The following is a 16,380-nucleotide window of genomic DNA, read 5'->3' as shown; positions in this document are numbered from 1 at the left end:
TGTTATTACCATTAAAAAGCAAATTAAACAGTGAATGATAATAAACAAAGCAGACCAAATAAAATATAAAAACTCCTCGATCTGCTTTACCTAGTTTGTGAGAGTCTTTTGACAAGCTGAACTGGGGTGTGAAAGTTCCCAGTAGGCTTCAAAATGACATTTCCTGGTAGACAGTCACATGAAATGTTGCTGATGGCTTTGCTTCACCTCCAGTGAAGTCCATGCTGTTGCTCATATTTAAAAGAAAACTTTCCTTCACTGTTGGATTCATAAGGCTGCTTTAACATGACTTGAAATACTGAATATAAGCTTCTCTCAACCTATACTGATGAGTATAAGAGTCATGGTTTGACAATTTCCACAGAGTAATAACTTTGCAGCTTTGTGATTTAGTAGCACTGTGCCTATCCTTGACTGTCACTTATCTAAACGTGACGTGGAAGCATTACCTTCTGTTATTTCAGATTTTCTTTCCATTAAACGCAAGGGTCCTGGAGAAATTTCAAACTTATTACCTTAGGTTTTATTTAATATTTTCCTTTCAAACGTTTAGCGAGGCGATTAAACAAGTAAGAGAGGCCCCCTGCAGAATTTACCTGAGGCTGTCAAAGAATAAGACACCATAGCAGAATCCAGCACATCCCTACGAGCACTTATATAGAATTGACAGTGGTTTTTTTTGCACCGCTTATGAACATCTGAAAAGTGTCATGTAACACAAGCCATGTCAGCTTAGCCTGACAATTTTGCACTGTACCATCTAACCCTTAAATATGGAGCGGTCTTTCAGAAAACAAATGCAGAGCTCTGTTCACTAAGTGGAAACAACCCGAACAAAGTACCCCTGCCTAGCTTTTGTTCTGAATGAAAAATTACCTCAGCTCCTAGTGGCTTTCTAAGTGCTCCCCACATCAGCAGGTGTGTTGTGCCCTGGCGGTGATTCATTGGACACCTGTCACTTACCCTGGCTTGGCAAGCTTTTGTTCCTAATTGTATAATAGACTATTATCAAGTCAAATTTTTATGTCCAGAAGATGTCAGGTTGAAGGAATTAAAAATGTAAATGATTGAGTTTAATTAACAAGTTGACAGGGGTGCACAGCTGCAGTTGACAGTGACTGATTGCCTTCCTCCAGCCCTCTTTATTTTGAAGCAGTTAAGACCTTATACAAGAGTAGGAGAGGGGGGTACAGCAGAGAATCCAGACAGGTGTCCTTTATAGTGAGGAGCTCTATTTAAAGTACTTTACAAGGGCAAAAGCCCATTAAGAGCCATCGCGGCTCTCTAATGTGTTGCATTTACATTCTGGAACCAGAGGAGTCGATTTACGGGTAGCAGGAAGTTGTTTGTCACTTGAATGAGGAAAGTGCCGGTAACAATGGCAAAAATGAAAAACCGATGAGAAGGAGAGGGATGGGACCTCCAGGATGTACAGTAATTATGTTATTGGCCTTTATTTTCAAGAACTGTATTTTTCCTGGAATATGCAGTAGTGATGAATGGATATGAATTGTATGGCATTACTACAAACAATAATTTTATGTCATTTTAAAGAAACAAAAAAACAAAAGTGGTTGTTTCACAGATCCTTATTTGTATAGATATTCCAGGATTAACAATAAAGCTTGTCTGTGGAAAATTAGCAGACTACAAAGTCAATCCTTTGTTCACAATACTGAAGAGAATAGAAAGACCCAATTAATGAAAGCCTATTTTTCAGCCCAGGCTGTTTCAAGTAATGAGTCGGTTTTAAATTTGTGAGCATCAGTATTACTTTCTGAAATGTTTGCATGCCAATAAACAGTACCCTGCACTAAACCATTACTATGCTTGCCATGTTACAAACGCAGTCCAGCAGTCTCAGTCCTCAGTTGGCAGGTATGGACTGGCCAGGAGCTAGAGGCCTGTGGCAAACAAAAATCCCTCAGCTACCTGGCTTGTTCTTTCCAGCTGACAGCGAGGTCAAAAAAATGTTCAATTGTTTCAATTTAAACCTCTTTTACATATTAAAAATTATTGTGTGAATTATCCAAAGCTATTGGATAATTCAAAGCTATTGATAAATGATAATACATGCAACAAATTTGCTTTAAAAAGTGATCAATTTGTGAGTTGTTAGAATAACAGGTAAAGATTTACAGTGTGTTATTTTCAAATCATTTCCTTTCAAATTCAAATTAAAAAGTAATTTAACTTTGTTTTACTGTAGACTTTCCAACCTTCTCATTTTCAGATTCAGAACTATTCATGTATCACTTTATAATTAAATGTGTTAGTTATCATTATTAAAAAGACACAATTATGGTTATTTTGTATGTTCATCCTTATATCCCATGATTGTACCCTTTGAAATGATAACCTTACAGATTATATTTAGTGTAGTAGAGCTTTCAGTACTGCACTCAATAACTGTGTTCTAGAATCTAGATAACCTCAGCAGGTACTGTATACTCAGGTAGGATCCTAATCTTTTTGTTTTTTCTTTTAATCAAAACTGCAGTATACTCCATATCATAAACTAAAAAGTAATGGAGGAGCTGTTTTTTCTATGCCTGCACTTTCTAAATGCTACAATATAACATCTGTAAGCTTTTAAGGATTTTGGAATACTGATGTCAAAGAGCAGTGTCACTATAAAACACATTCTTTTCTCTCCATTATCCTGTATCATTTTAAATTGTGTACCTTTAAATCAAACAATGATATTATTCATTCCAGTTACTTATACATTTTTAGTCAAATTAATGAGGGTCTATCTCCGTATTGCCAGGTTTAAAAAGGTGCAGTTTTAGTTACAATGTCACATTCTGTAGTGACAGTATGACTAAAGAACATAAAGAACAAATGCACTCCTGCATTTGGTTACTTGAAAAAAAGAAGGATATGAGCTTTGACAACATGGCTGGGTAGCTTATTCCAGACTCACATAACCTTTGTGTGAAAAGCTGCCTCTCAGGCAATTAAAATTCTTCTCAGCTTTTAATGCACTTCTCCCAAGTTTCTGCTTGTAATAATATTTTTTTTTATTTGACATTGTGTCTCAAGGTATACATATATTAAAACTGTAAATTAACTGGAATTAAAAGCTGGTGTATAAAGGGAGCTGACTGATGTTCAAAATCTAATGTGGAAGAGATTATTCAATAGTCGTGGTGCAGTACAATAGAGAGCAAGCAACAGATTAAAAATTATACCAAGATTCCTGCACTTAGACTGTCCTCTGGTTCATTTTTCCGTTATTCTGAAGAAGTGCATTTGATTGACTTTGTCAGTGCCTTTGAAGACTTCGAATACTTCTGTCAGATCCCCTTGTAGACATCTCTCTCAATACAAAAAAAATAAGTTCAGTTTGTCTAGCCTCTCATTGTAGGACATTCCTCTAAACCTGAGAATGCACTGTATCTAGTCACTCTTTCCTGGATTGTTTTCAGAGGAGCAGTATCTTTTTTCTAAGCAAATTGTAAACAATATTTTTCAGCAGTTCGAATGAATGTGAGAGATTCAAGATTTAAGATTTTTTTATTTGCCATATACAACAAGTGTATTTTAAGGCTTACTCGTTGAGCTGTACCCAGTAATAGTAAAGAAAAAAATAGGCACAAATGACAAACAGATGTGGACAATACATTTAGACAATAGACGTTATAATACAGCCAAGACAGGACATAGTGCAAACAGTGCAGTACCTTAAAGTGCAGGTGAAAGACAAATATACAGTACGCATATAGAAAGTTTTTGGCAAAGCTCACCTACTGTAGCTAAAGGAATGGCATCCTTTCTGAGGCTGAACAAGCGACAGAGACAACGCTCTACCCCTCACAATTGCAAGGATTCAGCAAGGGAGTCTGTCGCAATGTGTGAGAAAGATTCTTGAAAGGATGTCCTGGGCGAAAGATGTGTTTAGGTAGGTAAATCGGAGTGTTCAAGATTGGGATGTAATCTTCCTTGCGAATATCTATTGTAACTTATACTGTATTACACAGTAGTTCTTTTAAGTGAGGTCTTATTCATGCTTTTTACATGGCTTTCAGTTTTAGTAAAAGAAAGTATGAATAATGTGATTATTATATTTGGTCATATTTAACATCCATTACGGATGGCACAGTGTTACAGTGGTCAGCATTGCTGACTCGCAGCACTGTGGCCCTGCGGTCAATTCTGCGTGGATTTTGTACGTTCCCCCCATATTTGTGTGGGTTTCCTCTGAGTGCTTTTGTTTCCTCCCACAATCCAAAGGACATACTGTCAGGTTAATTGCATTCTGGGAAAATTTGACGTGGTGTGAATTTGTGCATGTCTGTCTGAGTGTGCCCTGCGATCCCTGCGATGGGCCCATGTCCCATCCAGTGTGTACCCTGCCTTGTGTCCGTTGGTTGCACAGATAAACTCCAGTTCCCCTGTGGTCCTGAATTGTATGAAGTGGTTAGAAAAATGGATGAATGGATGGAAAGGGTATAGAGCAAATTGCCTTTTATTTTTATGCTGCTGAATACACATTCATGAGATGTTTGGAAACTCAAAAGAAAGAAAACAAAGTCATTTCTAGAATGCTACCCTGAAAGACAGACTGTATCTTTTTAGCAATATGTTACACGTTTCCAGGTTGCAAACAATATAATGTGTGGTGCGATAGCAGCAAATTAGTTTTTCCATTGTGCAGTGCTCTGTTAGGACCTGAAACTAATCATGTCTGGACACAGTAAGCTCAAGTAAATTACAAATTTATTAGCGGTGTGGACACTCTGAGCTGGAGTAACTATAACAATTTTAAATGCTATTTTCAAGGTCAGTTCTTTAGCATGAACAAGGCCTTTATCTCATTGGGCAATTCTTTCTAACCATGGTTTCTAATGTTGCTTTTCGTGGTGTTTTCAACAGGTACTACTCAGACATCAGTAAGATGCCTGCCATTAGTGATCAGGATATGAATGCCTACCTAGCGGAGCAGTCCCGCATGCACATGAATGAATTCAACACAATGAGCTCACTCAGTGAGATTTACTCATATGTTGGAAAGTACAGTGAGGAGGTAAGTACAAAAAAAGCGTTAAAGTGAACACCCGAAGAAGGCTCTACAGCCAAACCATTGTGTTTTTCTTCTCTTTTCAGCATGGAATAAACCTTTATTTGTTCCATTAAAGTGAATATACAAATTATGCTGCAAGTCAGTTTGTTCTCCCAGGTTTGGAACATAACACAGTATAATGATTTTAACTCATGGAGGCAGTTCAGTACACATAGGCAGAAGACCAACTCCAATGTCCATATGACTCCTTGGCATATTAACTTTGATAGATGGTATACTGTATAATGGTTCTCCAAAATATTCTAAAGGCACACTACTCATTTATTTCCAAATGCCTTACATCTTCAGCCCTGCTCTATGGTGCCACTTTCTAAGGAAGAGCAATAAGCATTGAAGATTGCTTTGAAGAGCCAGTTCTGTATTTCGAAGACTACAGATAAACTGACCCAAATCAAATTGTTTTATATTGTTTTTGTGCAGATTGTCCAGCCTGCCTGTGAGGCGCACCAAACTGAAACGATTTAAATGCTTTGAAAGCGCTTTATAATATACCATCTTTTGACTAAATTGAAATTTTAGATGGGAAAGCATTTACAGGGACAAAGCAGAGCATTTTTGTCTGAGCAAAGAACAGAAAAGCAGTAAATTGAAATATTGCTTCATTTTGTCAACCACCAGCCATTAGAGGAAATACTCTTAGGGATGGGATGAAAATCTGTGTTGCATATGTCATGCTTGTTTTTTCCTCATTCTCTCTAACTATAATTTACAGTTAGAGGAATGTGACCAGGTTCATTTTTTACTCTATATAAAGACAGAGGGATTAATAATGTCATCCAGCTATAAGAAAAGCGATCTTTTTTTACTACATTTTAATTCCTTATTATTCATTCATAGAGCACCCTAGCCTTCTCCATGCACGGCTCAGAAACATCCCATTACAAAGAGCGAGATGAAATAGCTGCAGCCACTGTGGCGGACTTCCTTTAATCTGATTGGCTTTATTGATGTGTACTCCTTTCTCCGGCACCTCTTCCTAGCCTGCTTAAGATTGCTTTCGGCTTGAAAGATTAAAAGAAATCATACATGGCAAAAAAAGGTGAAACTGCAATAGTCTCCCAAGGGCATAGCTGCTGTTTTCATCTCTGGAGTTCTTCCTCCATGCCTTTCAGCTTAGCTACTAAAGACATCCTTAGTATGGCCTACAAAAATCAGCATGCATGTATGGTAATTTGTAACACTCCTGGATTTGTGGGTATATTGGGGTTTTCAAGGATTTCTCAAGCTGTTTGATGTATAATGTCATACAATGAAATGCCTGCTGCATTCTGGCAGAATGTGCAGTTAATGTCTTTTCTTAATGTAAAATGTAATACATTTGATTATTTGGAAGCCATCGTGTAATATTAGTTTCTTTATGCTGATGTTTTATAGTGTATACTTTTTATTTTTATTCTAAAGAAGTCTTTCATCTGGACCTCCATCACATATTCACATTTATTTTGGGGGTATTTGTACGTAAAGTGAAAGGTACAGTGCATGAATAGCTTTTCCAGCTTGTACTGGCCTTGTTTCTCCTTTTGTTGGTTTATTGCAACTTGTTGTACATACATGACATCTAACTGTAAATTTCATACAGTTTATGTATTGTAAGTTGCCCTGGATGCCTACTAGTAAAAGTTATAAAGTAATGTGTAATCTTGGGCCTTTAACAGATTACAAAATATGCTGTAGGTTGCCTATTCATTTCTTTAAACGGGGTGATAAAGTGAATTTCAAAAAGGTACATTTGGGAGACCTACAAAGATCTGTCCGTGAAATAATGAGCAAATCAGAACAGCCTTTTGTCATCGATGGTTTCTTTGATTGACAACTTACAGGTCAGAAAGTGATGTATAGCATAAAGCAGTTTGCTCATATCAGGTCAGCTCTATTCCCTGGCTCATTGCGAGCCCACGTGTTTTACTAAAGCTATAGTTTATACAGAACTGTGAATTTCACCTCCATAAACCACAGCTTCCACTTGCTTAATAAAAACAATGTTGATCCTTTAGTTGCTTCCCGTTTTTTTCCAAGGTTCAATCTATTCTTGGCACAACCGTCTTGCGCAAGAGAATGCAATTTTTGTTTGTTTCTGTTCTCACAGATAGTGTCTGCACTGGAACAGGATGATGCTGCAAGGAAACAGAGACTGGCCTTCAAGCTCGAGCAAGTGGTCACTTTGATGAGCATAGACAGCTGAAAACCACTGCCCCGGTGTGTGCTAGGAGAGCAGAAACCGAGCCGTGCCTGAATGAAGACCTGTCATCTTTTCACCATCAGCGAGTTCCTTGTAGCTCAAGCATTGTATCACTATGTTAGCTCTACTTACAGAAGAATGAATGGGGATAGAGGAGCTTGTCGGACTAGTGGATTTTAATTAATCCCCTGGTAAAGTGTTGCCTTGTATATACTACTGATATAAAAAAAATATCTGAAGCAACGTTTGGTGTCAGTTTGCTTTGAGTTTTCAACAGAATGGAGATTAATTCTATAACAGAGGCACATCACATTTAGGAAAATATGCAATGTCATAAAAAAGGTAAACAAACCAAGAATCTTTTGGGAGATTTACAGGCCAGAATAATTTATATTTAAGCATACAGGAAATAAAGAAAGCGTTTGTATTGTTAGACCCAAAAAGAAGCAGAAGAGAGTAATTTAAGACGAGTAATTTATCTGTAATTTGAATGGACAAATGTTTTAATTGTGGGCGAAACTTTTCCTCACCACTGTAAGGTGAAAAGGCATTTGAATAGAACAGATAGGATAAAAAAAGAATTCAGCTGATGTCTAATATATCCTGCAACCTAAATTTTCAAATTTAGAATTGTGCTGATAACAAAAATGGATAACTTCGAAAAGAAGATGTTTTATTTCAAATATTCAAGACATGCAGATGAATGTTTGGAAAAGGCAAATCCTCAGGCATAAAGACGCTGAACCTGACTCATTTACTGTAGAGCTGATAATGGTAACAATGCTTGTTTCTTCATATGTGCCACCACTGCATTTTTTGATGAAGTGTTGCATAGGTTTGTGAATAATGTCCCTCATCAGTCGAATGTACCGTCTGTAGTGCTACAGAAGTCCAAAATTATGTGGCGAGGACTTTTTTCTTTGAAATGCCTGGAGAAAAAAAAAAGAAATTGACAACTAAGAGATGTGTAGTGTACTTTTTTGACATGTACTGACTTACTGTATATGAAGGCTGCAGACTGCAGAACTGGGACTTCTAAACTGCCACTTAATGCACAGTTCTGTGCCTAATTGGTACAAGCAAGTTTTGGATATCCCAACTTCGTTGTGAAGAGTTGTAGACTTTTATTTCACTGGATGTTCAGTGAGACTCTGGAACAAGTGGACAATGCTGGCCAGCAGAAAACCAAAGGAGTCTGATTTTAAAAGAAAATAAAAAAGTGCCACATTGAAAAGAAACGAGAAAATGATATTTTATTTACAGCCTCAGTGTGTAAAATAATCTGCGGGCAAGCTGGCTTTTTATTTTTGTCCTTTCCATTTTTGCACACTGTATCTTTTGCCCAATCCAGTTACCATTTTGCACAACCGAGGAGAAACCAGAGAATTTGGAAAGAAAGTTAATCTCGTCTTTGAAGGTACAGCTTTCTTTGAGGTTGATATCAATCTCAGAGTTTTTAACACTGAAAAGAGCAACAATACAAACATTTGGATGTGAATATTGTCAGATGACAATAGAGCTGCCCTCCTTTTCCTTTACCTTCAAGCTTTCTTTTGCCTTGAAATGTGCCAGACTTGTGATGTGAATGTGTGGATGCCTCAGTAGATCCACCTTGGATCTTTTGGCTTTTTAAGCGCATGTACTACAATTAAAAAAAAAGAAAAAGAAAAAAAGCCTTGCAATGACGTGGATGTGTTTTTTTTTTTAATTTGCTTGGAAGCATCAAACAGAGTGGTTTGTCATGTTATTATATTACTCTGTTAAGGTGGAACCTTTATCCAGTAATCCATGTGACCATTCCATGTTTTATAAAATATTAGACGCTAATGTAAGTGGTACCTTAAAAAAAAAATATATACCCTGCATGTTGACTGGATGTTATGAAATGGAACTGCCTTGCAATCAAAATATTTATCTAATATGCTAAAAGCAAATTCTAAAAACTGGAGTTGGATTCTCCCATACTGTTCTTTTCAATTGTCTTCAATATAATGTATTATGATTATCATATATCATTTATTAACCTCACAGAGATTTAATGTCTTTACAGTTTGGTAGACTGTCTTTCTATGAGTAGACAGGTTCTATAAATGGTTGATGTAAGTTTCTCCATTGAGATTACAAGTGGACTGCGCCACAAAAACCAGGCTGATGGCAAATATCCACAGAAAGGATAAATGTGCCTTTTAATACAATATAAAACTTAATTACTACTGTCATTTACTGCTACTGATGTATGGCAGTGTCCTTAGGCCACGATTCTAGATTATGAGCTATATGGGCATACAATGAGCTTTTCTGCAGTGAGCCTATGAAAGCCTGGCACTCATTTTATGTGAATAAGAAGCAAAAAAAACAGTTTTAATTTAATGTGGCTTAATAAATCCTGCATAGCTCTTTAGGATATATATTTTTTCTATGCAGAGGTTTTGTTCTATCGCTTTTGTTTTTCTAATGAAGAAGTGAATATTAGTTCTGTCAACAAGAAATTACAAAAATGTAAGTTGCAGTACATTTTCCAAAGAAAGATTTTGATGTCTTATCAAGGAATTTGCACCTGATTGCAATTTGCTGTATTTATTGGAAAAGGAAAATCATGGAAAACATGCACACTTTAAACTCTTATCGCAAGCACATTTTAGTGTTTATCAATTTACCAAAAGGCTTTACACTCATTTAACACAGTGATTTTTCTTTTTAAAATAAATAGTGCAAATAGAATATTGGTGCAAGCTTAAATGAAGAAAAAAAGCTCCTGTAGTCTGTTTGCTTCCCTTAGGAACCTCCATTAGGCTCTTCGGGTCCCTCTGAGGAATCTGTATTGGTTCTGGGGGCTTAATTTACAGAGTGAGATTCTGTATTGGGTTTGAGTTTGTGTTATCATTTGTTTTATGTTGTTTCTTTTGTTCCGACATTGCTCTTGGTTTAGGTTTCTGGCTTTTGCTTGTTTAGTGTTTTGTTCTCATTACTAGTCACTTAGTACTAAGATAAACACCAAGTGTTATTTGGTTTTTGCCATTAAGATCTATTAAAATGTGGTGTTCAGTGTTGTAATACTCTTGCAGGAAAATGTAATTGTTTCATGTTTATCTACAATGAATGTTGTTCAGAGGATGTGAAACCTTTCAAAACTGCCTGATAAAGATTCCACCTTAAACATTTTGTAAGAATATGTCCTTAGAGCTCAGTGTTATTGCAGGTGTCAAAGAAATGTTAGAAAAGACTTTTAATATTATGATATTTGATGAAAAAATTAAATATACTGTTTGGGGGAAAATGAAACTTGGAAAAGGCAAGCTTCTCTAACTTTGTTACAATTAATTGTATACCTGTGTATGTAAATATAATGCATTCCTATTTTGCAGTCAAGAACAAAAATACTATTTGTAATATAGAATAAACTTTATTATGAAACAAAATTGGGTGTTTTCATATTAAAAAAATAAACAAATGTCTAGGACAAACTATTTAGATCAAACTATTTAAAATACTTACTGCCAAAACTGTTAAACCTAACAGTATTGTATGCTATGGGAATATGTTGAGTTCTGGAAAAAAATGTTGTAACACATACAGTATCTGCAATACTACCTTTGCCAATACAATAAACCAAGTTCTTAAGTAACTCATCTAAGGAAGGGTAGGAAGAGATGAGATACAACACTGCCTGTTTAAAGAGAGCTCGACTCAGGTCCAGGTCTACTGTATGTCAGGTGAATTGACTTGCAAGCAATTTTTCAGAAATTTTATCATAAGAATAACTTGTTTCATACTGTGTGGCAAATCAAAGGCAAGAAAACATGAATGTAGAAAATATAATTCTAAAATCTGTAGATAGAATTAACATAATTTTAAGAAATGTTTGGTAGAAATATTGAAACCAGATGAACAGTACATTAGTTCTCCAACTGACCAACAACTGTATAGAATAATATCCTTGATATACTCTCTGCTGGGAAATTTACAGTGTTCTACAACTTTTTACTAATAAAAAAAAGTTAATGTTATGAATTATCCATTTTATCTTGTCAGAAACCATAATTAATGACCCCACATTCATGTTTATGAACCATTTTTATTGTGCCCGTTTTAATAACATTTTGAAAAATTAGTAAAAATCCTGCATGTAGAATTCTTCATTTCTGCCAACAGAAACATTTCTTATACTGTTTCTTTCTGTATTTTTTAAAAATCTATCGGAGTGGTAGTTAGAGAAACTATTGTATGTATGAGCCAATGGTTTGAAAAATGGAGATTCCCACTTTAACAGAGAACCACATTAAGTATAAAAAGTGGTCCTTAATCTACAGTATGTACAATACAAAGAGGCATTAGAGTGCTTTAATCTGGCTCAGGCCTGGCTCTCACTGTTGATTAAAAACTTCAGTAGGATAAAGGGAGTGAACAAGGCTATAGATAACACTATGCATATGGTCTTGAGAATCTTTAAAACAATAAGAGCCCTGGCCATATCTGGCAACAAAGATGCATTAAATGCCAGATGAAAGAAAGGATTATCAGAATTTGCATTGGTCCTTGTGAGACCAAATCCTCAGGATGGAGGTTGTTTTCTGGATTTGTAAGACTTGGTGATCTACACAGTCAAAATGTACTGTACTATTCTGCCCACAAGTTTCCATGGCCACCTAAAATTTCACTTATAAAGTCAAGAAATTTCAACCATGATAAAGCAAGCAACTACACACCTCCTACCAAATAATTCACACAGGTACTACTGTGATAAATGTCACAGGGAAGGCAGGAGTGGTGCCCAAGCAAGTTCTTTCAAAATACAATGATGGTTCAGCTACAGCAGCACTTTGGGTGCAAAAGTGGGGACAGTGCTTCCCACAAACCCACAAAACAGAGAGAGTGCAACAAAATAACAAATTAAAACAAAAATAAATATACAAACCCTTCCTCCAAAGTCATAAGCCTAGCAATCCCACCACACTCAGATCCTGTTTGCTAACTCTCCCTTAGGCTACCAAAGGAGCCTCCTAAATAGGTATAGTATAGCCCTGCCCCCTTGGACCCTACTATTATCACATTAAAATTATTGACAATTACTGATTTTCTCACAATAAACTTATTATTTTCCACAATCCATAACCATTTTTGCAACAATAGAATATTCAGAATGTACAAATAAAACAAAGAATCATGAACAAAACATTTTAGCCTTTTTATCTTTATCTGTAAAAATGGTACATCCTATACCGGAATATGTGCGCATGCAGCACTCAGCGTTGACACTACAAAGCCAAGCTGAGAAGAGGGTACAGGTTTGGACCTATGAGGCCACCATACCCGGAAGTCAGGCTGCCCCGGACGCGCAGTGATTTCAACACGGAAAAAAAGACAGAGCGCTCTCTCACATAGGTACGTACTGTACCAATAAACAGAAAAGATACCGTTATCCTTGAGAGTTTGTGTCTGATTTTCTACGAATAACAGGAACTGATTTTGAAGTAAAAATGTAGTTATGAAATGGGAAACTGCTAGCCGAGCCCCGAGTGTGCACCCTCGGGAGCTAGCTAGCGGACAAGAAAATGGATGTAGTGTACAGTATGAACGCGTGTATTTCAGATTTAGGTGGGATAACGTGTGTGGTGAACTGTACTGTCTGCGGACGGTGACGGAGATCTCTGTCGCATAACTTTTTTTTCTGTTAAAGAGAAAAACTACAATAAATAGATCTAATTAAACTTAAATCATTTAAGATTTTTTTAAATATTAAAATTCTGTTTTTTGGAAATACCGAGATGTGCATGCTTTACTTTTTTCACATTTGTTTTTACTTCAAACGTGAGAACAATGTCTCATTTGTGTGTGCACAGGAATAGTGTAAACTATTTCTTTTCTGAAGTGAAGAGGACGTACAGTTGAATTGGGCCCCTGTTACCATGTTTTCTACCCATTCAGCTGAGAGTAATAGAGTGGAATAAGGAATAATACTAACAGGTTTTGTGTGTAATTACTCATGTTTCTAGGTGAACATTTTTCACAGAAGCAGTCTCATACTCCATTTCTTAAGAATGCAGAATATGGGGGAAAAAACTGTTGATCCAGAAAAAAAGAAAGATTGATGGAAAAATGAGACCTTAATATAAAGGCAATAAGTGCAAAGGCAGCTGGGTAGTGTTCCTATTTATTGATCACTGGGCCTCTTTCTGCACTTGTCTTATAAATAAAAGAAGTCAACTTGAAGGAACCTCCAAATTAAACATAAAAGACCTTGGTATAACAACAGCAATACGGTGAATATAGCTGGAAATTGATCAGCTCTGTGACAAGGTTTTGAAATGTTGAAACTGGATGCAGATACTAGTAGCGAGACCCACAGCTTTTAGGTCTGAAGTATCAGTGTATCGCCACTTTCATCTTATTCTGCGTCTCTTGAATTGCCCTTTTTCCCTCAGAAGTTTTGGATGCGTGCGCTTGAGATGAGAATCGGGAGTGACAAGAACACTTTAGTTTGAAAATTTGAAAAATTCCCCTGTGAGGCATCACACATCTTAAGTGCTAAAAGGTTTTAGACTTGCCTTTACAATGTTATGTTAGGCTTCGTTAATTCTTTTTTCCAAGTCTTGTCTCATGAACATATTGTTCTTGCATGAATATGCTTAGCGAAGGTGGTTTGAGCAAAACTCTGTGCATAGGATATTTCATAAACATTTAGTACAAATCGGGGTAAGTGTTCAGGTAAACCTAAAAGAGTTCTTTCACATTTAGCTTTTTGATAATCACCTAGTGTAGAAAAATACAGAATTAGTATTTCTGTTGTAAGACAATTGATGTGGATGAGGGAATAAATATTTAGTTCATTGAACATTTACAATTTTAGGGTAATTTTCCATTTTTATTTTTTCTGTCAGTCTTTTGGATTAGAAAACAGGATTATGTCTGGGTTTCTTATTTACTCCATTATTTATTTAATTTGGATAAATCATCTGCTTCTATAATGTAGTATAAATAGATGTGAAGAGTGAAGAGCATCTCAGTTAGGTTGTCATCACAGTTTTAGTTTTTACAGCAACATAATAAAGCTTTACAGTTGTTTATGAAGTATCTGTTCGTACATGTTTATATCCACATAGCCCAAGAGCACAGCATGCTGGTAACATTCATGATAGAATTCCACGGTAATGTCTTTGCAATTTGACTCGTACAATACAATGTGAAAGATTTGTTGTTGGTTCATCATATTTATTGAAATCCCGATTAGCAGCTGTATAGGAGTAGATGGAACAAATAAATGGCATTAGTAGTGTATCAGCTACCTTCATAACATCTACTGTTGAAACACTTTATCTTGACTTCAATAAAATGAACTGTTCATACACAATGGTCTAACTCTGCTACAGTGCCAAGACAAGGGACACTTCAAATAGGAAGGCTATGGCAATCAGTCCATATGTTCGAGAAATATAGAATTAGTGCTTAACAACAAATAAAAACCAGCAGTGATAGGCGCCACAACATTGTTGATGGAAAGTACAATATAGCTGCCATAGCATAAAGCTATCTAAAATCAAATATACATTGGCTAAGAACTTGAAAACCTCTTGAAGACTCTGGACAGCATAAAGGAAATGATGCTTAAAATAGCTTGAATGTCAGAAAATATTCCTTCTTTTCAGCTTAACTCATGAGATAGGGCTATAGGTGATAGAAATATAGCCATCAGCCCGTCACAAGAATTTCAAGCTTTTTGCAAATTTTAGAATCAGCTTTAGAATGCTAGAATCTCACAATATACTGTAAGTATTGTTAAAGTCCAGCTGTGTTTTCCTTATAGTTCTTGAGTTTTGTTGTTCACAGCTTAGCTCAGATTTAGGGAAAAGATCTAGTTCAATATAATAAGCCAAATTATATCACAAATAGTATTTTCCTGTCTTAACATAGTATTGGAACCTGCCTGTAATTTCAGATTCTATTTATTACATACCCTCCCAATTAGGAATCACAAATTCACTTCTTCATGTCTCAACACACAGCTATAGGTACATCTGCTGTACCCACATAAGGAGAATAATGAAGTGCAGACAAGCTACTCAGATTTGTACATCCATTGAGTTTGTGTTGTAAACTCTTCAGTAAGGTACAGAGTCAGCTATTGTAGAGGTGTATCGCTCTCTGCAGGTGCCAGGGACATGTCTGGAGGTCAGTACTTGTCTTGGAACCAAGACAGCTCAAGCCAATTAATGGCCACCGTACTGTGACAGCATTCCACCAATTACTGTATGTGCTGCCACCTGGGAAATTCCAGTTCCAGTTGACAGGTACTTGTCCCAGGCCTAATACATCTGGATCATCATGATTGTTATTGACATAAAAATATTCAAGGAACAAGTAATAGGTTTATTCCATGCTGAAAAGAAGAAGAAAGAAAACACAACGTTTCGGCCGTGGAGCCTTCTTCAGGTAATAGAGTGGGATAGAAGGGTCCATGGCCGAAACGTTGTTTTCTTTCTTCTTTTTTTTCAGCAGTGAATAAACCTATTACTTGTTTCTTTGCAGCCTATGCATGCTGACGCAGCTACCGACCTGAAATAAAAATATTTAAGCCTACTCACCAAGGACCTTTCATGTGTTAAGCTAACATGATAACCACCACAGGCAAGGCTCTGGCTCCCCTGCAGCCCATTAGTGTAAAGCAATTAGAAAATGGATGGATGGCTGATCCTATGAATACGTTTGTGTTTACCATTTTTTTTCCAAATAAACCAAGGAATATAATAAAAGATAGTATGCAAAAGGGAGGTGATTCAGTCCATCTAGCTAATTTGGTAAAACCAACAAGAAATAGTTGATGGAATTCTAAATGTAGATGTACTATTGTGCAACTAAGAAGGAAAGGTTTGTTCTATTGATCTTTGTGAATGTTGTGTTGATCATTCTTGAGAAGGTCAGAAATGAGGGTCATGAAATTTTATGGAGGGTTGTGTACTGTGATTTACCCATATTCAATATGCAATTGATTTAAATAGAAAAATCTAAGCATTTAATATGAAATGATGAAAAAATGAATATACTGTACTGTATGTACAGTCACCTCCAGTCCAACTTTATTTCATGATCTTTATCAAGAGTGCCAATAATTTGGGTTATT

General features: G+C 36.2%; 1 protein-coding gene across 1 annotated transcript in view; it reads left to right on the top strand.

Annotated features, from left to right (window-relative positions):
- Positions 1-10,684, top strand: part of plxna4 (plexin A4) — a 326,434-nt gene extending 315,750 nt beyond the window's left edge. Inside the window, exons 30-31 of the mRNA XM_088923555.1 lie at positions 4,879-5,029; positions 7,173-10,684. Of these exons, the coding sequence (XP_088779681.1) occupies positions 4,879-5,029; positions 7,173-7,268 (247 nt within the window). The 3' untranslated portion in view covers positions 7,269-10,684. The remainder of the gene's footprint in view (positions 1-4,878; positions 5,030-7,172) is intronic.
- Positions 10,685-16,380: the final 5,696 nt, after the last annotated feature.

The sequence above is a fragment of the Atractosteus spatula genome, chromosome 8 (genome assembly GCF_055471065.1).
Source record: "Atractosteus spatula isolate fAtrSpa1 chromosome 8, fAtrSpa1.hap1, whole genome shotgun sequence".
Lineage (NCBI taxonomy): Eukaryota > Metazoa > Chordata > Actinopteri > Semionotiformes > Lepisosteidae > Atractosteus > Atractosteus spatula.
Note: the sequence above shows the minus strand (reverse complement) of the source record. Positions and strands in the feature narration are given on the sequence as shown.